The 21,606-nt window shown below is 41.5% G+C and overlaps 1 protein-coding gene across 4 annotated transcripts in view; it reads left to right on the top strand.

Annotated features, from left to right (window-relative positions):
* Positions 1-10,688, top strand: part of KDM3A (lysine demethylase 3A) — a 60,927-nt gene extending 50,239 nt beyond the window's left edge. For all 4 annotated transcript variants that reach the window (XM_059079343.2, XM_059079344.2, XM_059079345.2 and 1 more), the window contains 8 exons: positions 460-631; positions 3,052-3,139; positions 4,101-4,231; positions 7,420-7,539; positions 7,620-7,759; positions 9,018-9,194; positions 9,276-9,410; positions 9,985-10,688. In XM_059079343.2, the coding sequence (XP_058935326.1) occupies positions 460-631; positions 3,052-3,139; positions 4,101-4,231; positions 7,420-7,539; positions 7,620-7,759; positions 9,018-9,194; positions 9,276-9,410; positions 9,985-10,065 (1,044 nt within the window). In that variant the 3' untranslated portion in view covers positions 10,066-10,688. The remainder of the gene's footprint in view (positions 1-459; positions 632-3,051; positions 3,140-4,100; positions 4,232-7,419; positions 7,540-7,619; positions 7,760-9,017; positions 9,195-9,275; positions 9,411-9,984) is intronic.
* The last annotated feature ends 10,918 nt before the right edge of the window (positions 10,689-21,606 follow it).

Below are 21,606 nucleotides of genomic sequence, written 5' to 3'. Positions count from 1 at the left end.
TAAAAGTTGAACTTGTTGCCATTATTTTAGTCAGGCTCTTTCACATAAAGATCAGGATTTCTGTCTTGTCTCGGATAACCAAAAGACGTGGCAATCCAGGGCCATGTTCCTGCCTGGTAACAATAAGCTGCAGGCCAGAGGCAGCATCCTCTTTGGACAGGGCACTCTCGCTGCCTTTGTGTCTGCTTCACACCCCCTGCCTAGCCCCGAGCCTTGGCGTTGGTATTCTGCGAGTAGGGGATCTGAGTTGGAAGGCGTGATCCTTGCTCTTAGGAGCTCACTAGTGTAGTTTGAGGGGTGTGTGTAGCAGGTGACTCGGGACGAAGCGGTCACTTTGGGATCTGACACTGAGGACCAGCCACAGAGAAACACAGCAGCAGCTGTTTGAGGAAGGGCTGCCTTGGGTGAAGGGACAGAGCTGGGGGAGTTCAAACTAAAGTCTTGGTTCTCTCCTCTTAGCCAGTGATGGTGTCAGGAGTGCATCATAAACTGAACACTGAACTTTGGAAACCGGAATCCTTCAGGAAAGAGTTTGGAAATCAGGAAGTTGACCTCGTTAATTGCAGAACCAATGAAATCATCACAGGAGCCACAGTAGGAGACTTCTGGGATGGATTTGAAGATGTTCCGAGTATGTATTAAAGACCTTTTAAGGGGGTTGAGGATGTGAAAGGAGGGGGCACGGGAGTAGCAGCAGTCTGTGGCCCTCCAGCGGCAGCGACAGCATTTTCTATGACTCTGGAGTTTAAAAATCAGTGTCTTATCTCCTCTTCCCCTTTCTTTTTACAAAGTTTATGCTTTTGAACTGAGGCATATTCGCTTTGTAGTTCCTTAGAGAGTGAGGTTTTAGTCACCTCTTCTTCGGGTGGCTCCAGGTCTGTCCTGTGACAGAAATGTGCCCAAGGGGAGGGGAGCACAGAGCCAGGGCCTGTGACTCAAAGCTGATGGTTTTATATAGCCTCCTTCTTTAAAAAAATTTTAATTATGTTTAACAAGATAAGTAGAACTGAAAGTGCCAGAGAACGTGAATCCATTGAACGCAGGTTATCCTGGTCAGTGCCTGCTTCACCTGGGCGAGGCGGGTGGTGGTGGTAAGGAGGCTTGAGTGTCTAGTGCTGAGCTTGGGCCCTTTGCGTGGACTGGCCAGGCAGTAAACTGTTTGCAAGAACCCCTGCATCAGCACAGGCACCTGGCTTCACGCTCCCACCCCCACTGGAGGGCTTGGCCAGTTCATTCCTATTAGACCCAGTAATTCAACTTTGCTCATGTATCATTCTCATTCTTTCACGACATATTTTTACCTTGTAACCTCCTGCTTCCTTATTTCCCATTAGCCACGTTTACAGCTTATGGCCCACACTTTCAACAAATTTTAGAACAAAGGTATAGCTAACTCTAAGTAGGGCGTGATGGGGGTTTCCACACGTAGAGGTTAAGGTTGAGTTTCAGACGTAAGGTGTTTTACCTGGGGATCAAAGTCTGTGAGATGGAGGAGGAGGAAGCAGGACTGGGCTGGAGAAGGGGCGGGCTGCGGCGGAGGCCCGGCGGAGCCTCAGCCAGTCTGGCAGGGAGCTCTGGAGCAGGCATCGCCTCTCATTGTCTCATTGGGCCGAAGTGGGGAAAGTCAGGGCCTCTATCCCCTCACCTCCCTTGGCCTCCAGGTGCTCAGGTGCCCCAGGGAGGGCATGACCTGGCAGGACAGCTCTCTGCAGCTGACGCAGACCCCAGAGCTGTGTCTGGGCAGCAGGTCCTTTGAAAGGGCATCAAGGGCCACACATACTACAGTGTGCTTTCCAGTTAGGCCTGGGTTCAAGTCCTGACTCTTGATATGTACTTGCTGTGTATGTGAGCTTGGTGATTGCATTTTTCTGGGGCTCACACTTCCTCATGCCTGCAGATGGTTAGGGCAGCCCAGAGGCCACCGCAGCCTGCCTTTTCCATACTGATGATTCTTCTGCCCAGACCCCCAGTACACCCCCCATGCTGAGACGCCACCGGTGTCCTGAGCATACACTGTACCCGTATTTTCCTGTGTTTCTTGTCTCCTGGAGTGGGCACCTGTTCAAACTAGGTTATGGGACTCGGGGGACTAGAGGACACTATACAGATATTAGTCCTCACGAATATAACGCTTGAAGCTGGGTTCCAGTTTCAGTTCTGCTGTGTAATATCAAGAGCTGGATGGCCTCAGGCATCTGTCAATTTCCTCATCCAAAAGCAGAAATATTAAATAGTGCCAGATCTCATTGGGATGTTGGATTTAGTTGTAAGGACTAAGTGGTTAAAACACTTGAGCAGAGACTGGAACACAACAAGAAGTGGAATAATAGTTATCATTGCTGTTAATCATAATCGTCAACATATTTCTTTCAATGAGGGCTCCTTGGTTCTTGGTTCCTTCACATTACCTGCAGTGGGTAACTGCGCTATTACAAGAAAATAGTTCTGACTAAACCCTGTATGTGTCACCTAGAAGATGGGGAGGCAGGGGAAAGTGAGCCGTATTAGCCCTAGTTGTCCCTGGACAGAACATCAGGTAGCTTCAGTCTCTCTGAGCAAAGTCAGTCATTTCTATTTCGTGCTGGCCTCAGAAAACTGGGTTTTCTAAAATCTGTGGCCCTTTGATTGATAAATTGCTGTTTGTTAGTTGCGGAGCGGCTCACTTCTAGAACACTGTGTAGGAGGAGATTGGATCTGTCAAAACACCGCCTATGTGGAATAGACAAAAGGGAGTGGCTGAAATCTCAAAGGAGTAGCAGTTGAATAAGCGTTTAGAAAAGACAGGGCTGTAAATACAAACTAGTTGGTGATCTTCATTTTGCTGCCCCTTGCTGCTTCATGGGTATGAATGGATTTCTCGGCACTGTAGAAGTAAAATGATCGGCCATTTGCAGGAGGGAAATACTCAAGAAAAATAATATTTGTATACCAAATCTTGCAGAGGTAAGTTTTATTTGCATTGTTAAGGCTTAAAGTGCTAATTTGCCATCGATTTTGGTCTGTTTCCAAGTTATGAATAGTAGCCATTCAGTAATTCCGGTTACCTTGCAGACCGCTTGAAAAATGAAAAAGAGCCAATGGTGCTGAAACTTAAGGACTGGCCACCAGGAGAAGATTTTAGAGACATGATGCCCTCCAGGTATGATTATGGGGAGGGGGAGAGATGATCCTGTCCTTGACTTGGTAGGATAAATTTTTTTTGAGGTGGTAAGATGAAGTTACTGACTTTTAAATCTGGCTCACTAGTGAAAACTCCACGCATTTCCACTGTAGTGCTCCGCCAGAGAAGAGGCCGACTCAGACGTACACGCACTGATTTGGAGGCAGGAGTGAGATCAGACATGCTAGGGTTGGGTATCGTTGCTTTAGACAAGACAGCGGAATTGCTAGATCCATTTTCCTGAATTGAGCTTGAACCTTCCAGAGAGTCCTCAGAACTAATGAATACTTCTTATCATCAGGAATTTGTTGCTCAGAGCTTTTGTCTGCAGTATTCTAGATCATTTTGATATATATGTGTGTTGTAGGAGAGAAAGAAGATGTCTTAGTTCATAAGCACTATAATTCTAATCTTAAATATTAGTTTTTTAAAATTTATTTTTTATTGAAGTAGAGTTGAATTACAGTGTTGTGTTAATCACTGCTGTACAGCAAAGTGACTCAGTTATACATAGCTGTACACTTTTTAAATATTCTTTTCCATTATGGTTTATCACAGGATATCGAATATAGTTCCCTGTGCTATACAGTAGGACCTTGTTGTTTATCCATTCTGTATATAACAGTTTGCGTTTGCTAATCCCAAACTCCCACCCACTCCTACCCTTTCCCAACCTCCTCCCCCTTGGCATCCACCAGTGTATTCTCTACGTCCCTGATTCTGTTTCTGTTTCATAGATAGGTTCATTTGTATCATATTTTAGAATCCACATATAAGTGATATCATATGCTAATCTTACATGTTGTTAACGATAGCTATCTCCATCTTCACGAGCACAGATATTTTTGTTGTTCCTTTTGGTGTAGAAGGAACAAATCAAATCCCACGATATATTAGAAACACAAGCTTATTTTGCAAATTCACGGTTCTCTTGTCCTAGGTTTGATGATCTGATGGCCAACATTCCACTGCCTGAGTACACAAGGAGAGATGGCAAACTGAACTTGGCCTCAAGGCTGCCAAACTACTTCGTTAGGCCAGATCTGGGTCCCAAGATGTATAATGCTTACGGTAAGGAGGAAATGGCTCACTTGAAAACATGATTACAGACGTCAGGCAAGTCAGAATGTTTGGAGCATTGATTTTGGGGGGAGGGAGAGATGGAAAACATCTATAATCCTAACCCTTAACACAGCGGTCGTCTTCATTTTTGCACATTTCCTTTCATTCCTTGGCCACATGTATGTATATTTCCGTTTCATAGTTGCAGTTGTAGGGCATGTGCCATTTTAAAAGTTTCCCCTACACCTAATATTATACAGTAAAATCTTTACATGTTGCTTAATGGTTTTTAGTGTGATCGTTTTTAACGGTTCCATGGTACATAATTGAATGAATGTAATTTTGTTCATTGTTTTAATGTTGCCGGACGTTTAGGCCAGTCTGCTAGCATTGCAGCTGTTTCAGCATCTGCTACTCTTGAATTCAGTGTTCTGTGTTGGTGGGTGGTAGTCAGTTACTTAAGTTAGTACTGAAAACACCCTTGGAATTGTATTTCTCTGATTCATCTCCTTCCTCCCATAATGATCCCAAGTCGAGTCTCTCAGACTTGAGGGTGGCAGGCCAGAGTCTTCTGGCATCTTTGCCATGTTCTCCAGATGCTGCTGGGAGAGGGAGGAGCGAGGGCTTGGACCTCAGCCCCCCACTTCCGTTCCGGTGGAGTCGGCCCAGGGAGCCGCCTGGAGTGAGGTCCGGGAACGTTCCAAGAGGGGAGTTGACCCTGGGAGGTTCCCACAGTCCAGATGCTCAGGATGTTCCCTTCCCCCGAGCCCTTCAAAGAAGCTGGGTGGCTGGGACTTCAGGGCATGTTCTGTTCACAGTGAAGATCTGCAATGAACTTACGTAAATGGAAGCATTTTTCCACTAAAGCAAATGCTATAATGTTGCGTAGTGATTATCCATGCCTTATAGAAACTATGCAGCTTTTATAGGGTAGAAGTGGTTATCTGAGAAGTTTTCAAAATAAATAGTCTGCTTGGTTTAAATGGCTTGACGGCAACTCTTTTCCTCCTAGATACCAATAGATAGAGGGCAGTGTTACTCTATAATAGGTTTTCCTATCAAAATTTTTCCCGTTCAGAGTAAGCAGTTAGGGATTGAAAATAAAGAAAACGTGTTCATTTTCAAACACCTCACACCTTATCATAAACATCATTAAAGAGCAGTCAGTTTTCAAAAGTTGGGTGACTGAGCTGTGACTCCTCCACAGACAACGTAGAGTGAAAGGCTCTTTGGAAAGACCATACAGTCACCCTCTCTCCAGCTCCAGCACCAGTTTTACACATGGGGACCAGGACTTCAGGACGATAGAGGGGACGGTGACCTGATCACGATATCCAAGGGGCACCTAATGGCAGGTCTGGGAGGAGGACTTAAGTCTCCTGATTTCTAGGCTTGACCCAGCCTCCAACCCCAGTACTCTGTCACCCAGCAGCCCCTACTGTGTCCGCTTATGTTCTTTTCATAAAAGTCCATGGTGTGTTTTGTTTCAGGATTTTCTATTTTCTGGGAATCCTTTCCCTCGGACCGTTGTTCTTGGTTCCATCTGAGTTCAGGCTCTCTCAGTTTAGAGACTGGTTTTATCAGTGTGCAGTCGCCCGTAGCTGGGATTGGCTGGACTTTGGGCTGACGGCTGGGTAGGTGTGGTTTCCTTCCTCTTGCGGAACACTTTTTACTCAGTTTGGCAACGGCCAAACCAGCAAGCAGCTTCTGACGAGGCTCTGAGCCTTGCTCACCTTTGCCGACTCCGCCCCGCTCCGTGTCCTTCCTCCTCCCCCAGTGTTAACCAGTATCCTGAAGGCTGTGTTTATCATTTCCTTGCATTGGTAGTCTTACCATATTCTTTAGTATTTAACCTGCTTTTGAGCTTTATATAAATGGAATCAGACTTCTGGATGTTCCTCTGTGCTGTCGTGAATAACTGTTCATTTCATTCATTTGCCTTCTGTCATGTTAATTGCTTTTTTCTCTTCTCAGATTTTACTTGTTTATTTTTTACTATAGAAAACTTTCCAAATGCACTGAAAACGTGAGAGTCCAGGACAGTGACTTCCCATATACTCATCCCCCAGTTACAACAGCTCTCAGGTTCTTTTTCCATAATTGTTTCCTTATTTCCTCCCTTTATATTTTTCCTTTACTATTTTAAAGGAAATCTCATATATCCTATGATTTTTGTCCAATATCTGTTGCTTTACCTCCTCCTAGGGCTGATATTTCAGCAAACTGGAAAGAAAGGAAAGTGCAGCAGAGCCCTAGGGCCATGGTCCGCAGTTGAAATGATAAGGTCCCCTCTCCTGTGTATAGCTGCTCCTAAACCACAGGCCCCTGCAAGCCAGAGAGGAGTTCCTTGGCCTCCGAACAAGACAGGGCTGCTTCAGGGCCTGGCAGGTTAGAAAACAGCCTTGGCTTGCCCACCCCGAGCTATGCGTGGCTCTGCTGCCCATTCGAGAAGCAGTGACTGCGTGTCAGGATGTGCGTCCAAGGTAACTGCAGGGCTTGACGAGCCTCAGGGTGAATGCTGAACAAATGAGCCTTCTTCTGGGGGAAGAGGTTAGAGCCTCGGATTATGAGCACCAGCGTGGACCTCTTTCACAGTTGAAGGATCCAGGGGACATGTGGGCAGCGTTCCTTCTTGCACCGAGTGCACAGTCATTTGAGGTCCCGGCTTCACATGTTTCTGAGGGGGTTTCTGTTAGACTCCCCATCTTACGTCTTAACCCCAGACTCCTTCTAGTCTGTGTCAACCAAAGCTTGAGCTCACCTGCTTGAGCAAACATCCTTTTGGCAGATCGCAGCCTCAGTGGTCCACCGTACCATTCCCGAGTCCTGCTTTCCAGTTTTGGCTTTCTTCTTTTCTTGCCAGCATATTATTGACTCATTAAAAAAATATTTTTAAAAATAATTTCATCAAGGATTTTTAGTTGTTCTCAGCAGGAGGAGAAACCTATTTTGCCTATCACCAGAAACAAGTGCTAGTATTAGGAGTTGGTTTTTTTATTCTTACAAATAAATATTTAATAAGAACTTTTTTCCCCAAAGTTGAAAGGATGAAATAACTTAATATTAAATATTGTTCCATTACTTTTACATGATTAGAAAGGTAGCTTTTAAGTTTTGTGACCACGTATTCCAGGGAGTGGGGAAGACTGAGACAGTCTCTGCTGTCTCAGTAAATTTAAGGCATTTTCTGTTCGCAGGATTAATTACTCCAGAAGATCGGAAATATGGAACAACAAATCTTCACTTAGATGTATCTGATGCAGCCAATGTCATGGTCTATGTGGGAATTCCCAAAGGACAGTGTGACCAAGAAGAAGGTAGGGTGCTGAGCATAAAAGTGGGGCTTATTCTCTGAGCTGGGACGTTGTGGTCTGATGTTCGCTTTCTCTTGCTCCAGAAGTCCTTAAAACCATCCAAGATGGAGATTCTGATGAACTCACGATAAAGCGATTTATTGAAGGAAAAGAGAAGCCAGGAGCCCTCTGGCACATATATGCTGCTAAGGACACAGAGAAGATACGAGAATTTCTTAAAAAGGTGTGCTCCATACCCTATGGCATGTGAAGAGAGATACGCAGAATAGCAGTATTGTACGACATGTCGAGACCTGACTGAGTTACTGGAGAATAATCACAGCTTCAAAAGTTAGATCTGTGCATCTCAGATTGGATAGGCTGAAGCTGGTTGCTAAGGAACAGTGATTTCTAGATGATTAGGCTCACAGCTCTGAAAAGAGGGAAACTTACCTTTTTTCTTATGTCTGTGTGTTACGTCCTAGTGCATTTGGAGGTTTTTGTGCTCTACCTTCAAGGTGGTTCCTCTGATGATCACGTGGTATCTGTTTGTTTTTATTGCCTTAACAATCTAAGCGCTGCGGAAATCCACGTATCATTTCTTTGCTCTTGATAGCTGTGTTCCAAGTGAATTACCAAGGTCCCTGTTGGTTTTATCCACCCTCATTTAGTAGTAGGTCAGGAAGACCTCACAGCCTACTGTGGCCATTAGCTTATGCGGGAAAGGGATACAGGGACTTTGAAGATTGCAGGTTTCCAGTGGTTAGCAGGTTGTTCAGCAAGGGTTCTGTGTGGAAGTTCTAGGCAACCGGAAAGATGGGCATATTCAGTTTTTAACCTATTCGCCACTGAGGCTGCTAGTTGCAGCCCAGATATTTGTGGCTGGTATTCTTCAGTTGTTCATGAGGAGTGGATATGAACGCTCCTCACCCGCTGCCTGGTGCCAGGTTAGACCCTTAACCAGCATTTGCTTCAGTCAAGGTGTTTCTAGCTAAGGATAATTGGACTCTTCCAGAAAACCTGCTGGTCACCATATTGTTCCTTTGATAGTGTCACCCTGAATCTGTGCTAGATACTGGGTCTAGAATAAACGAGTTTAACCTACAGCCAACTTTGGGACTGTTTCATAACTCAAATTGCTAAGCGAATACAGATTTTTAAGAACTGCAGTGTAGCAAGTCTATTTCTAAGGAGCTTAAGTCTACTTACATTCAAAAGCCTAGGCCAAAATACTGTCCTAACACAGTGTTTATAAAAACATGCAGACTCCCAGTCACCGTTTATAGGAAATGGCAGAAGGGAACCCACATTTTCTTTCCGTCTCCTCACAGTTCATTCAGTTAATGTCTTTGAGTGCTATTTTCTCCTTCTGCCAACAGGGACACATGTTAAAGAAGGCCTGACATTCACTGACTGACTGCCCACACTGTCCAGGGGGCAAAAATGCCCTCAAGGAGACCCAGCGTGTGACTCAGTTTCATAATACTTGGAATGTATTCTAGGTATCAGAAGAGCAAGGTCAAGAAAACCCCGCAGACCACGACCCCATCCATGATCAGAGCTGGTACTTAGACCGATCACTAAGAAAGCGTCTTCATCAAGAGTATGGAGTTCAGGGCTGGGCTATCGTGCAGTTTCTTGGAGACGTGGTATTTATCCCAGCAGGAGCTCCACATCAGGCAAGAACCATTACTTTAGTCTTTATTCTCCTTACTCTATAAACTTTGGCATGTGTTACTACGTGGCTTGTTGTTTTCCAGGTTCATAACTTATACAGCTGTATCAAAGTGGCTGAAGATTTTGTTTCTCCAGAACATGTTAAACACTGCTTCTGGCTTACTCAGGAATTCCGCTATCTGTCACAGACTCATACAAATCATGAAGATAAATTACAGGTAAAAATGGCTGTGATTCCTGGCATTTTCTGACTCTGGCTTCATAGCCCATTACTGACCTTATAAAAATAATCAGCAAACTTGGCCATACCACACTTGGTACAGTGAGTTGATGAACTGGCTTTATGTCTAGTTCTGCTACCTACTTAGGCAAAGGAGGAGTAAACATGGAGGAAATCTCATTTTGGTTTAGAGGCTTTCAGTAGTGAATCATCTCACATATGAGTCCATGTTTGGAAAACAAGGGAAATAGATAAACTCTGAAAAATAGAGCTGTACCTTGGGGCTTGCTTATGTCTGCACTCACTGGGGGCAGGGCCATGTAGGATCAAAGCCTCTGGAAGGGGGAAAATGAGCTTTTAAGTTCTTCAAAGGAGGCATGGGTTTAAAATGTGTATAAAATAACATCCTAAAGGAGCCCAGGGGCCTTTCAAGTATTATTAACATTTCATATTGAATTTTGAGTTTTAAATTTCAAGAGCATGGTATAAAATTGGTAGGGGGAAGGTTTATTCTTACTGACAGATTTTAGATCTTATGGTAAACTGACCATATTTTCTCTCATTTTTTTCAGGTGAAGAATGTTATCTACCATGCAGTGAAAGATGCGGTTGCTATGCTGAAAGCCAGTGAATCCAGTTTTGGCAAACCCTGAGGGTCCCAGAGGCGCCTTACCCCTGCACATTGGAAGTGAATTACTGGCAGCTGTTCAAACTCTTCAGGCAGGAATCCTGTGGACTTTGAGACTCATGTTACCTCATCTTCTTTTTTAAACTGTACCCACCTGGTAAGGGTACTCCGTCTAATGTATATTTCTAGTGTTTACAGACACTAAATGTGTATATGTAGTAACTATTTACAGAACATGCATCCTTAAACTGTGACTTCTCACCTAGTGCAGAGCTTCTACGCAGCTGTAAAAACAGAACCCCTTATCAGCTCTGGAACAAGACAAGACCTGCAGTTATTCCCCAGCTGTGTGGCTGGACAGCTTAGTCAAATGGGTTATAACTCTTAGGAATCACTGTGCAGTTTATTTGGGTTGTGTCTGAGTACCCTCTTCCCGACCCCTTAGGGTTCAGAAGGGCAGTGGAGGAAGCGACGACCCGACGTTTGGGCGTTGTATTGCCTTAGGACTGGCATTCTACAGCAGAGGTCGAGGTCAACAACTGCACCTTTCTTGGGGTTAACCATCTTTAGTTAAACGGAGTTTTAATTTAAATGAAGCTTTGCTAATTTTAAGTGTTAAGCATTTTGCATTAAAGTATTCATATAATGTTTTGACTCAGTTTATTGGCATTATTCTCTGGTTGCAGAGTCAACACACACTTCATCAGTGTTACAGGTGTAAGAGTTTGCACCAGGAACTCGTCTTAAAAGCACAGAAATGTGATGCTATAGTGATTTCTGAGTGGTTATTACAATGCTAACATGGAAACAAGTTTCCCCCCAGCCAAGCTGAAACTCCTGTCACACTTTTGTAAAGAAACACTACCACCTTTAGAAGTGACAATTAACCAAAAAACCAAATAGTGACGGGTTAAATGGTTCTAAGAAGGTAAGAGATCAAAATTCTTTGTCTCTCTTCTGACCCTTTATAGTTTAAGAGTTTACAAAGGAAAATGAAATTACTAGAAGTTTTAGAACAGTAGTATCTAAAATAATCATCTCTATGAAGGAAGAAAATAAAGAAGCCACATTTCTATAGCTCGTTGATTCTCCTAGACATCTGTAGCTGTACTAAAAGGAATTAAATTGAAATCAAGTAGCGTAGACAAGGCCTAGAGCCTGGATTTTTACCTGTGAGCTCAGAGTAGGACATCAAAGATCCCCGCCTAATGTCAGCCCACTTCAAACCAAAATCTTTAATGGATGAACTTTCAAAAACAAAGTTTTCTGAAAAGAATAAGTAGAAATATCTACCTATCTTAGTGGGAAACGTCTTCCCTGGGAATTTCTTACCAGAAGCTTCTTTATACAGTTTTGGATCTAGAATTGGCACTGTTGATTAGAAATCTCCAATAGGTAAAAGAAGAGGAAAACTTGGATTCTCTATAGAGGAAATCACCTTCAAGCCAGGCCTCAAAGGAGTCCCACAGATAGTTCCCAGGACTGTTATTCACAATCAAATGCATTGTATCCACAAATATGAAAACTGAAAGCTACCATGAGCAAGAGTCAATGCAAACCTGAAACTGCCATATTAAACGTGCAAAGTTTATAGGTTCTGGAATGATCCAGCACTTATTTTATATTCTGAAATGTTTAGTATGTTTGAAGAAATGAGAGTATAGGAATATGATGAAAGAATGAGATTGCCAGAAATGACCAGATTTGGAAAGAAGCTGAATAGAACTTACAGAAATGATACATGATGGTTAAAATTAGAAATTCAGCATATGAGTTAAGTGGCAGAAAAAAGTTCTTTTACAAACTGAAAGATTGGTAAAAATAACACAAGGACAGCATTGAGTAACAGGAAACTGTAAAGAAGTGTTAACTTACAAGGCGGACACGGAAAAGTATAGGTCTGACCATCAGTGACAGAGAATTAAGAGACTGGTGAGGGACGGTGACATTCTGAGATTGAAATTTTTCCAGTACTGACATGTCAGGTCGAAGAAGCCTAACTAAATCAAGCAAGATAAATAAAATATCCACAACTGTGGGTAGTAAGTAACAGTAATAAATTTAAAGAATACCCAAAACAAATAGGTTCTTAAAAGTACCCAGAATGGGGAAAAACATGATCTTCAAAGAGGTGACAGACTTCTTAACAACAGGGGGAGTCAAGAAAGTAGATGCAACTCTTACTGTGCCAGAGAACATGCCTGAAAATAAGTCTAGACACAGCAAAATTATTTTCCCTGTTCTTACTGACATTTTCAGATAAAAGCCAGAGTTTCTCTTCAGGCCCTTGCTGAAGGGACTTTTAAGAATATCCTTAGGATTAACAAAAAAAATAAGAAAAAGAAAAAAAGAATATCCTTAGGAAAAAAAAGTAACCCACATCATGATGCAAGAAAAACTGGTGTACAAGGGAAACTGTAAATTCATGGATAATCTTAAGCAACAGTGGAACAATATTTTTAGAAGTCTGGATAAAGTTCCTCTAAAAGTTAAACATAGCATGATCCGGCAATTCCACAACGCATGATCCAGCAATTCCACTGCTATGCTTATACTCAAAAGAATTGAAAGCAAGGATTCAAGCAGGTACTTGTAGACTCATGTTCATAGCAGCATTATTCACAAGAGCCAAGAAGTGGAAACAACCCAATAGATGAACAGATGAACAATGTGGCATACCTGTACAGTGGAATATTTTTCAGTCTCTTAAAAAGGAAAGAAATTCTGACACAGGCTACAACATGGATGAGTCTTGAAAATACACCAAGTGAAATATGGCCGACACACCAAAGGACAGATTTTGTAAGATTCCGCCTATACGAGGGACAGTCATGTTCCTAGAGACAGGAAGTAGAATGATGGTCACGGGGGCTGAGAGGAAGGGGAACTGGAAGTTACTGTTTAACGGTTACACACTTGCTGTTTGGGATGATGAAAAAATTCTGGAGATAGATGGTGGTGATGGTTGTACAACATTGTAAATGTCCTTACTGCCACTGAATTGTACACTTAAGAATGATTAAAATGGTCAATTTTGTGTTATGTATATTTTAACCAAAATAAAAATTAACTCCAAGTAGGAAAAGCTTTTGGAGTTGAATGAGAAAATGACATTCTTATTTTTTTAACTGATTAAAAAGGTAGGAAAGAGGAACAAGTGGGACTTTCCTAAATGCAAGTTTCCCCCACTATTCGAAAGTATTGGAAGTAGAGGTTTCCTCTGAAACCTTTCGCAAGCATAGAAGCAGGTACCTTGGGACACATCTTGCTAATGGATGCACAAAATAAATAGACAAAGCACAGTTGCTCGCAGACACAGTTCAAAGCTGTGGCACCTTGATGCTGAGATGCTGAGTATAGTTTCCTGGGAAGGAGCTTGGCAGTGCCACTTTCACTGCTCAGGATGCATGCTGCCCCTGTAACACCTCTCTGCAAAACAAACGCTGAATGCTGTTTTCGCATTTTGCCTTTTTTTTGGTAAAAGCAAAAATCCTCTTCAGATTTCTTTCAGTTAGCAAAAACAGGTACTAATGTAGGTATTTCATAAAAGTGAAGTAGCGTAAAGCGAACTTCCAACAAGTGGGTACTTGTGCTCCAGTTGCAAGATAAAGATGGTCTGACTGGATTAAGTAAAAGACTTGACTATATACTACTTGTAGAAGATACAGTTTGTAGGTTAAAAGTAAAAGCACGGAAAAAGTTATATCATGCAAACACTAATTGTATGAAAGCAAATACGGCTATATTAATACCAAAGTGATTTTAAGATACGGTTTTACCAGAGAGAAGTTGTTTTCACAATCATGAAAGGATTAATTCAGCAGGAAGATATAATAATCCTAAATAAGTATGAACCAAGTAACAGAACTTCAAGGTAATATGAAGCAAAATTTGACAAAATTAAAGGAGAAGAAAAGTTCACAATTACAGGTGAAGATTCTCACCCACCTCTTTCTGTAATTGATACAGTAAACATATAAAACCAATACAAATATAAAATATTTGAACCTATCGAACAAATTGACACTTATTAGAACACTAAAGCCAGTGCCTGCAAAATACACATTCATTTCAAGCGCACATTGCTTATTCAAGAACAACCATACACTGCCCCAAAACAAAGGTAATTACAAAATTCTCAAATGTTGAGAAGTTAAGCACCATACTTCTAAGTAACCCACTGATCAAGAAGAAATTAGAATGGAAATGAGATACTTGGAACAGAATAATAAAAATACAACCATTCAAAAGTGGTGGAATTCAGTTTACAACAGTGCTTAGATGGGAATTTATAGCTTTAAATGTATGTGTATGGGACTTCCCTGGTGGTCCAGTGGCTAAAACTGTGCTTCCAATGCAGGGGGCCTGGGATGGACCCCTGGTCAGGGACTAGATCCCATGTGCCGCAACTGAGAGTTCATGTGCTGCAACTAAAGATCCTGCACGCTGCAACAAAGATCCTGCTGGCCACAACTAAGACCTGGCATGGCCAAATAAATAAATAAATAAAATTTTTAAATGTATGTGAAGTAATGTTTCTTTCTAAAATGTTTAGTAGAAGTACTTCATCAGTGAAAACATGCAGTAGGATTTTTAACAGGATTCAGTTTTTTCAACAGATCTGAGACTATTCAGATTTTCCTTTTTTATTTTTTACTGTATAGTTTTATGTTAGCTATGGCCTTGTCATATATGACAGCATATATATTCAGGTGTGTTCCCTCTATATTCACTTTGTTGAGAGTTTTTATTAGAAATGCATGTTGATAGCTCCCTGTCAGCCATATGATCCTGAGGGTAAACAACCAATACTCTTCAGTGTACTGTGTTGCTTGCATTTTTTAGATTGTGGTTTGTGTTTTCACATCCTGTAATGTCTGCAAAACGCCCATCTGCATCTGCTGCTTCTAGTAGGAGGAAGACGAAGGCAATTACTCTTGAGATAAAACTCAAGGTAATTGCCCAGCACGAAGGTGGTAAGCCAGTAATGATCATCGCACATGAGTTAGGAATTTTCCATTGATGATAACCATCTTAAAGGATAAGAAGTGAATCAATGATGCAGTGAAACAGCATCAATTAAATACACCATCATCATGAAGAGCTGGGCTAACTGATGATATTGAAAAATTACTTGTCACATGGAAGACCAGATACAGAAACGTACACCACTTAGCTGACTGATGACCCAGGCTAAAGGCAAGAAGTCTCTTCTATTCACTCTTTATACACAAGTGTTTATAGCAAGTCATGGGAGGTTTCAATGCTTCAGAAGCATCATAATTTTCATAATGTGAAATTCAACAGTGAGGCAGCAAGTGCCGATGCTAAAGGTGTTGAAGCTTTTAAGGAAGAGCTATCTATATAGGATGATTGTGGATGAGAAATATTTGCCAGAACAAAAAGTTAATATTGATGAAACAAGCTTGTTCTAGAACTGTATGCCAGAACATACATACATTCATGAGGAGTCCAGGACAATGTCAGGCATTCAGAGACCATTTAACACTGCTTTTGGGTGGAAATGTTGCAGGGTTCAAATTAAAGCCTTTCCTAATGTACTAATTAGATAATCCTAGAGCATTCAAGAATGTGAGAAAGCATACACTTCCCATTTGTTATTACCATAATAAGAAAGCCTGGAAACAGCATGGTTTGGAGACTTTTTTTAAACTGTTTGTCACAGGCAAGAGAATACTGTAGGCAGAACAACATCCCATTCCAGCGGATCTTGGACAAAGCTCCAGGGCATCCACAGCATGTCTGTGACATGCATCCTGATGTAAAGGTGGTGTATTCGCCTCCAAACACAACCATGCTCTAAATGTGAACCATCACTGCAGCATGGGAAGAAGTCACACAGCAATGCATGAATGGCATTTGGAAGAAAGTTCTGAAGACCTACATGGACGCACTGAAAAGCTTTTAACAAAGATTCTACTGTTGCCGAAATAGTGAAGTAACAAGATGCTAGTGCTTGGGTAGCAGAAAGAATTGGACGTTGACAAAGAGGATATTCACGAGCTTCTCGGCATCGAGGCTGAAGAGCCTTCCAAAGAGCTGATTGAACTGGAGGAAGAAAGAAGAAGTTGAGGCAGAGGAAGAAGTTACCCAAGGCACCAAGAAAGTTCACAGCAAATAAACTGGCCGAGGAGTTTGCTGCTCTCACCAGTGGTGTATGGAAGTTAGAAGAAACGGATGTTAGTTACAAGAGATTGGCAAGACCTGGCAGGCAGATACAGGAAGCTCTTGCTTACCATAGAGAAGAAAAACTGTGCAGTCAAAACTGGTTATCTTCCAGAAGAACAAACAGTATGCCTTGTAAACCAAGTGTCAATGCCCCAGGTCTTTCTACCAGCTATTCTCAGGCCTCATCAGGAGAGACTGATGACCCTGTGGCTGTAGCATCCCCATCATCCAGCAGGTAACTGTACTCCAATCCTTCAAAATTCTTCAAATCCAGGGTGCTTTCAGCTGGGTACACTAATGGTGAGTACCCATTACAGCCATTCTGTTTTTCACTTTCAAGTACAGTATTCAATAAATTACATGAGATATTCAACAATTTATTATAAAATAGGCCTGTGTCAGATGATTTTGCCCAACTATGGGCTAATGTAAATGTTCTGAGCACATTTAAGGTAGGCTAGGCTCAACTAGTAGATTATAAGTGTATTAAATTAAATTTTTTTTAACATCTTTATTGGAGTATAATTGCTTTACAATGGTGTTGGTTTCTGTTTTATAACAAAGTGAGTCAGCTATTCATCTACATATGTCCCCATATCTCCTCCCTCCCTCCCTATCCAGCCCCTCTAGGTGGTCACAAAGCACCGAGCTGATCTTCCTGTGCTATGTGGCTGCTTCCCACTAGCTATCTATTTTGGTAGTAAATATAAGTCCATGCCACTCTCTCACTTCATCTCAGCTTACCCTTCCCCCTCCCTGTGTCCTCAAATCCATTCTCTACATCTGCATCTTTATTCCTGTCCTGCCCCTAGGTTCTTCAGAACCATTTTTTTCTTTAGATTCCAAATATATGTGTTAGCATATGGTATTTGTTTTTCTCTGACTTCACTCTGTATGACAGAGTCTAGGTCCATCCACCTTACTACAAATAACTCAATTTCTTTTCTTTTTATAGCTGAGTAATATTCCATTGTATATATGTGCCATGTCTTCTATCCATTCATCTGTCAATGGACACTTAGTTTGCTTCCATGTCTGTCTGGCTATTGTAAATAGAGCTGCAGTGAACACTGTGGTACATGACTCTTTGAATTATGGTTTTCTCAAGGTATATGCCCAGTAGTGGGATTGCTGGGTTGTATGGTAGTTCTAGTTTTTGTTTTTTAAGGAATCTCCATACTGTTCTCCATAGTGGCTGTATCAATTTACATTCCCACTAACAGTGCAAGAGGGTTGCCTTTTCTTCACACCCTCTCCAGCATTTATTGTTTGTAGATTTTTTGATGATGGCCATGAGATGGCCATGAGATGATATCTCATTGTAGTTTTGATTTGCATTTCTCTAATGATTAATGATGTTGAGCATTCTTTCATGTGTCTGTTGGCCATCTGTATGTCTTCTTTGCAGAAATGTCTATTTAGGTCTTCTGTCCATTTTTTGATTGGTTTTTTTTTTTTTTTTTTTTGAGTTGCATGAGCTGTTTGTGTATTTTGGAGATTAATCCCTTGTCAGTTTCTTCATTTGCAAATATTTTCTCCTATTCTGAGGGTTGTCTTTTCATCTCGTTTATGGTTTCCTTTGCTGTGTAAAAGCTTTTAAGTTTAATTAGGTCCCATTTGTTTATTTTTGTTTTTGTTTTTGTTTTTTCATTACTCTAGAAGGCAAGTCAAAAAAGATCTTGCTGCGATTTATGTCAGAGTGTTCTGCCTATGTTTTCTCTAGTTGCAGCGAGTGGGGGCTACTCTTTGTTGTGGTGCTCATGCTTCTCATTGCGGTGGCTTCTCTTGTTGCAGAGCACAGGCTCTAGGCACGTGGGCTTCAGTAGTTGCGGCTCAGGGGCTCTAGAGCGCTGGCTCAGTAGTTATGGCACACGGGCTTAGTTGCTCCGTGGCGTGTGGGATCCTCCCTGACCAGGGATCAAACCCATGTCCCCTGCATTGGCAGGTGGATTCTTAACCACTGCACCACCAGGGAAGTCCCTCTCCTTCATCCTTGAAGGATAGTTTTGCTGGATGTAGAATTCTTCATTGAAAGTTTTTTCTTTCAGCACCTTAAATATGTCACCTCACTGCCTCTGGCTTCTATGGATTCCGATGATAAATTAGATGTTAATCTTATTGAGGATCCCTTGTACATGAGGAGCTGCTTCTCTTTTGCTGCTTTCAAGATTCTGTCTCTTTTCAACAATTGGACTATAATGTATCTTAGCGTGGATCCCTTTGATTTTATCTTTCTTGGAATTTGTTGAGCTATTTGCATGTATAAGTTAGTATCTTTCAGATATGGGAGGTTTTCAGTCATTATTTCTTCAAATATTCTTTTTGCTCCTTTTTCTCTCTCTCTTATCCTTCTGGTACTCCACAAGGCACATGTTGGTGAGCTTGATGGTCTCCCACAAGTCCCTTGCGCGGTGTTCATTTTTCTTTCTGCTTCTCCAACTGGATCATTTCAGTTCTATCTTCAAGTTTACCTATTTTTTTTTCTTCCTCTTCAGATATGCTGTTGAACCCCTTTAGTGTATTTTTTTTTCATTTGTTTTTGTACTTTCCAGCTCCAGAATTTCTATGTGGTTCCTTTTTATTATTTCTCTTTATTGATATTCTCATTTTGTTTGTATCTTATTTCCCTGGTTTTCTTTACCTCTTAAGCATATCTGAGACAGCTGGTTTAAAGTCTTTGTCTAGCAATTGTGGTATCTGGGCTTCCTCAGGGATGGTTTCTGTAAATTTAATTTTTTTTCCTTTGAGTGGGCTGTACGTTCCATTTTCTTTGTATGCTTTGTGATTTTATTGTTGAAAACTGGACATTCCAATATTCCAGAATAATTCTGGAAATCAGAATCCCCCCTTCCCAGGGATTTTTCTGTTCTGAATTATTGAAGGCTTATTAGCTGTGTTCAGCCAGTGTTTTGACAGAGATTTCCTTGAATTTCAGAACCTTAAAAAACAAAAACACCTCTCTCAATCTTCTATGGATTGGCTCTGTGCTGGGACACTCTTAACACTTAGCCAGACCATTTATGATTCTGCCTCAAGCCTTCACTTTCTGAATGCACCAAGCCTATAGGTCAAGCAGTGGTGAAAACTGGGGTCTTTTCATGTCTTTTCTGAGCATAATTCCTGTCCTGCTTTTCTAAATTCCCCAGTATACACAATTGCTTTTGAATGCACTAATATCCCAAAGAAATCCTCTCCTGGCTTTTCCTCCCAGGTTTTGAGCAGTCTCTTGTAATCTTTTGCCCCAGGTGGCTCTGCACATTTAAAAAAAAAAAGAATCCTTAACATGTTTTCAAGCAAACCTTGCTGCTTTTCCACCCTGAATAAATTCCAAGATAGGCAAACCAGAGATAAGCACCTTTAGTCTTTCAGGATGGCCCTTAGATTGGGGCAAACATGGCAATTTAGGAATAAGGTCTTCTCTTTCCCTGGGACTAGGGACCAGGGTCTCACATTTGAGAATGTGGGCTGCCGTCTTCAACACCGCTGCCAAGATGGGAGAGAGGTTTGTCCAGGGCAAGTAAAAATGCCACAATGCTTTCTTTCTGTTTTTAAGTTTCTTCTTTCTTAATACAGCATCTTCTTGGTTGCTATACACCTTTGTTTTCCAGAGTTCTGACAAAGTTGGTTCTGACAGTGTCTGGTACTTTTTTCAGTGTTTCTTTGGAAGGATGGGTGTTTGGAGCTGTCTACTCCTCCATTTTGCTGACAACTCTATACATATATTATAAAACTATAATTAATTATATGTAAATGAGAACTTCCTTAAGAAAAAGTATTTCCCTACTGTGGTTTAGACTTGGATTTCTGAAATGGTTCAGTGGCTAGGGAATGTTCATTCTGGGACCTCAAAAGGGAACTGCTTGGTTAAATAAATTGGTAAAAGCATATGGAAAGGCTGTGAAAAGTTTAAAAAACCTGCTTTATGTTTATTTCAACGAAACATTTCCCAAGTTTATTTTCACTTATGAGCCTTTCTTATTGGTAATACAGAATAGCATTTGAAGAGCATGTTTCACTAGGGTAGGACAAGGAAAACTGTCCAGTTTTCAAAGCTTTGATTTTTCACAGTTGTTTCCATAAATACAGTTATGGGGTTGGATTTTAGGGAGAGGTGCAGAGGCAGGCATGACTAGTACTATTTTGGAACAAATATGAGTCATAACCCCTTCTCTCCAGGAGTTCTGAGACACACCTTTAAGTATATGACACGAAAAAGGGCCTTAAGGCCAGGTGAGCTGTACAATTGGCAAGGGTTCAGGAAGGTGTCTTTGATAGACAACATAGAGAGAGTGGGGAGGGACAGAGAAAGTGAAGTTATCATCTGCCTAGAACGAACTGCTGGGTAATCACCATAAGCTGGACAGTGATTTTTAAAGAGTAAGCTGTGTTTGAAGACAAAACAAATGAGTTGGCAGTGTGGAATGCTATTCTGGAATGCAACCCTTTAAATTGGATTTTTTTGGGCACCAAGTAGATTCATCTGTGGATGGGGTGGGGAGAGTGGGAGCTGGTGCTGCTAGTGCTGGACCTAAATCAAGAGCCTGAGGTTTAGAGGAAAACTTTTATTGCAGGCGTTGACACCATGGTTTCCCTTTCCGGATTGCGGACCTTTCCAGGGCCAGAAGAGAATCTGACTCACCTTGTTTCCAATGATACCCAACAGAGTATTGAGGGAAAATGGAATATGCGGCCTGATAACAAGCCAAGAATGCTCTTTCCTTAGCCTGAAAACAGGAATGGAAAAATCAGGACCTCTTCAAACAATTAAAACAAACCAACCCTACATTTAGATTTTATTTGAATGGTGGAAAGAGTGCTTGTCATTATTCTGTCCATCCATGCACCTGGATAAACTCTGATTATCCACATAAGGACAAAAATACTCAGGGATTATGAGCATTCCTTAATTCCAAAATCATTCTGTGAATAAATTAGCCAGATAAATGCGATCATAAAACTATATCCTGTCAATACGTCAGTTCCTCTCAACTTGACTTACAGATTCAAAGCAGTCCCAATCAAAATCCCAACAAGTTTTGTGGATATTGACAGATGAATTCTGAAGTTTATATAGAGAGGCAAGAGACCCAGAATAGACAACACTATTGAAGAAGAACAAAGTTGGAGGACTGATGCTACCTGACTTCAAGACTTACTATTAAGCTACAGTAATCAAGACAATTTGGTATTGGCAAAAAAAAAAAAAGAAAAAAAGAAAAAAAGCAAATACATCAATGGAACAGAATAGAGAGGCCCAAAATAGGCCCACATAAATATAGTCGACTGATCCTTGATGAAGCAACAAGGGCAGTACACTGCAGCAAAGACAAGTCTTTTCAACAAATGGTGCTGGAATAACTGGACATCCACATGCAAA

This window comes from Kogia breviceps, chromosome 11 (genome assembly GCF_026419965.1).
Source record: "Kogia breviceps isolate mKogBre1 chromosome 11, mKogBre1 haplotype 1, whole genome shotgun sequence".
Taxonomy (NCBI): domain Eukaryota; kingdom Metazoa; phylum Chordata; class Mammalia; order Artiodactyla; family Physeteridae; genus Kogia; species Kogia breviceps.
Note: the sequence above shows the minus strand (reverse complement) of the source record. Positions and strands in the feature narration are given on the sequence as shown.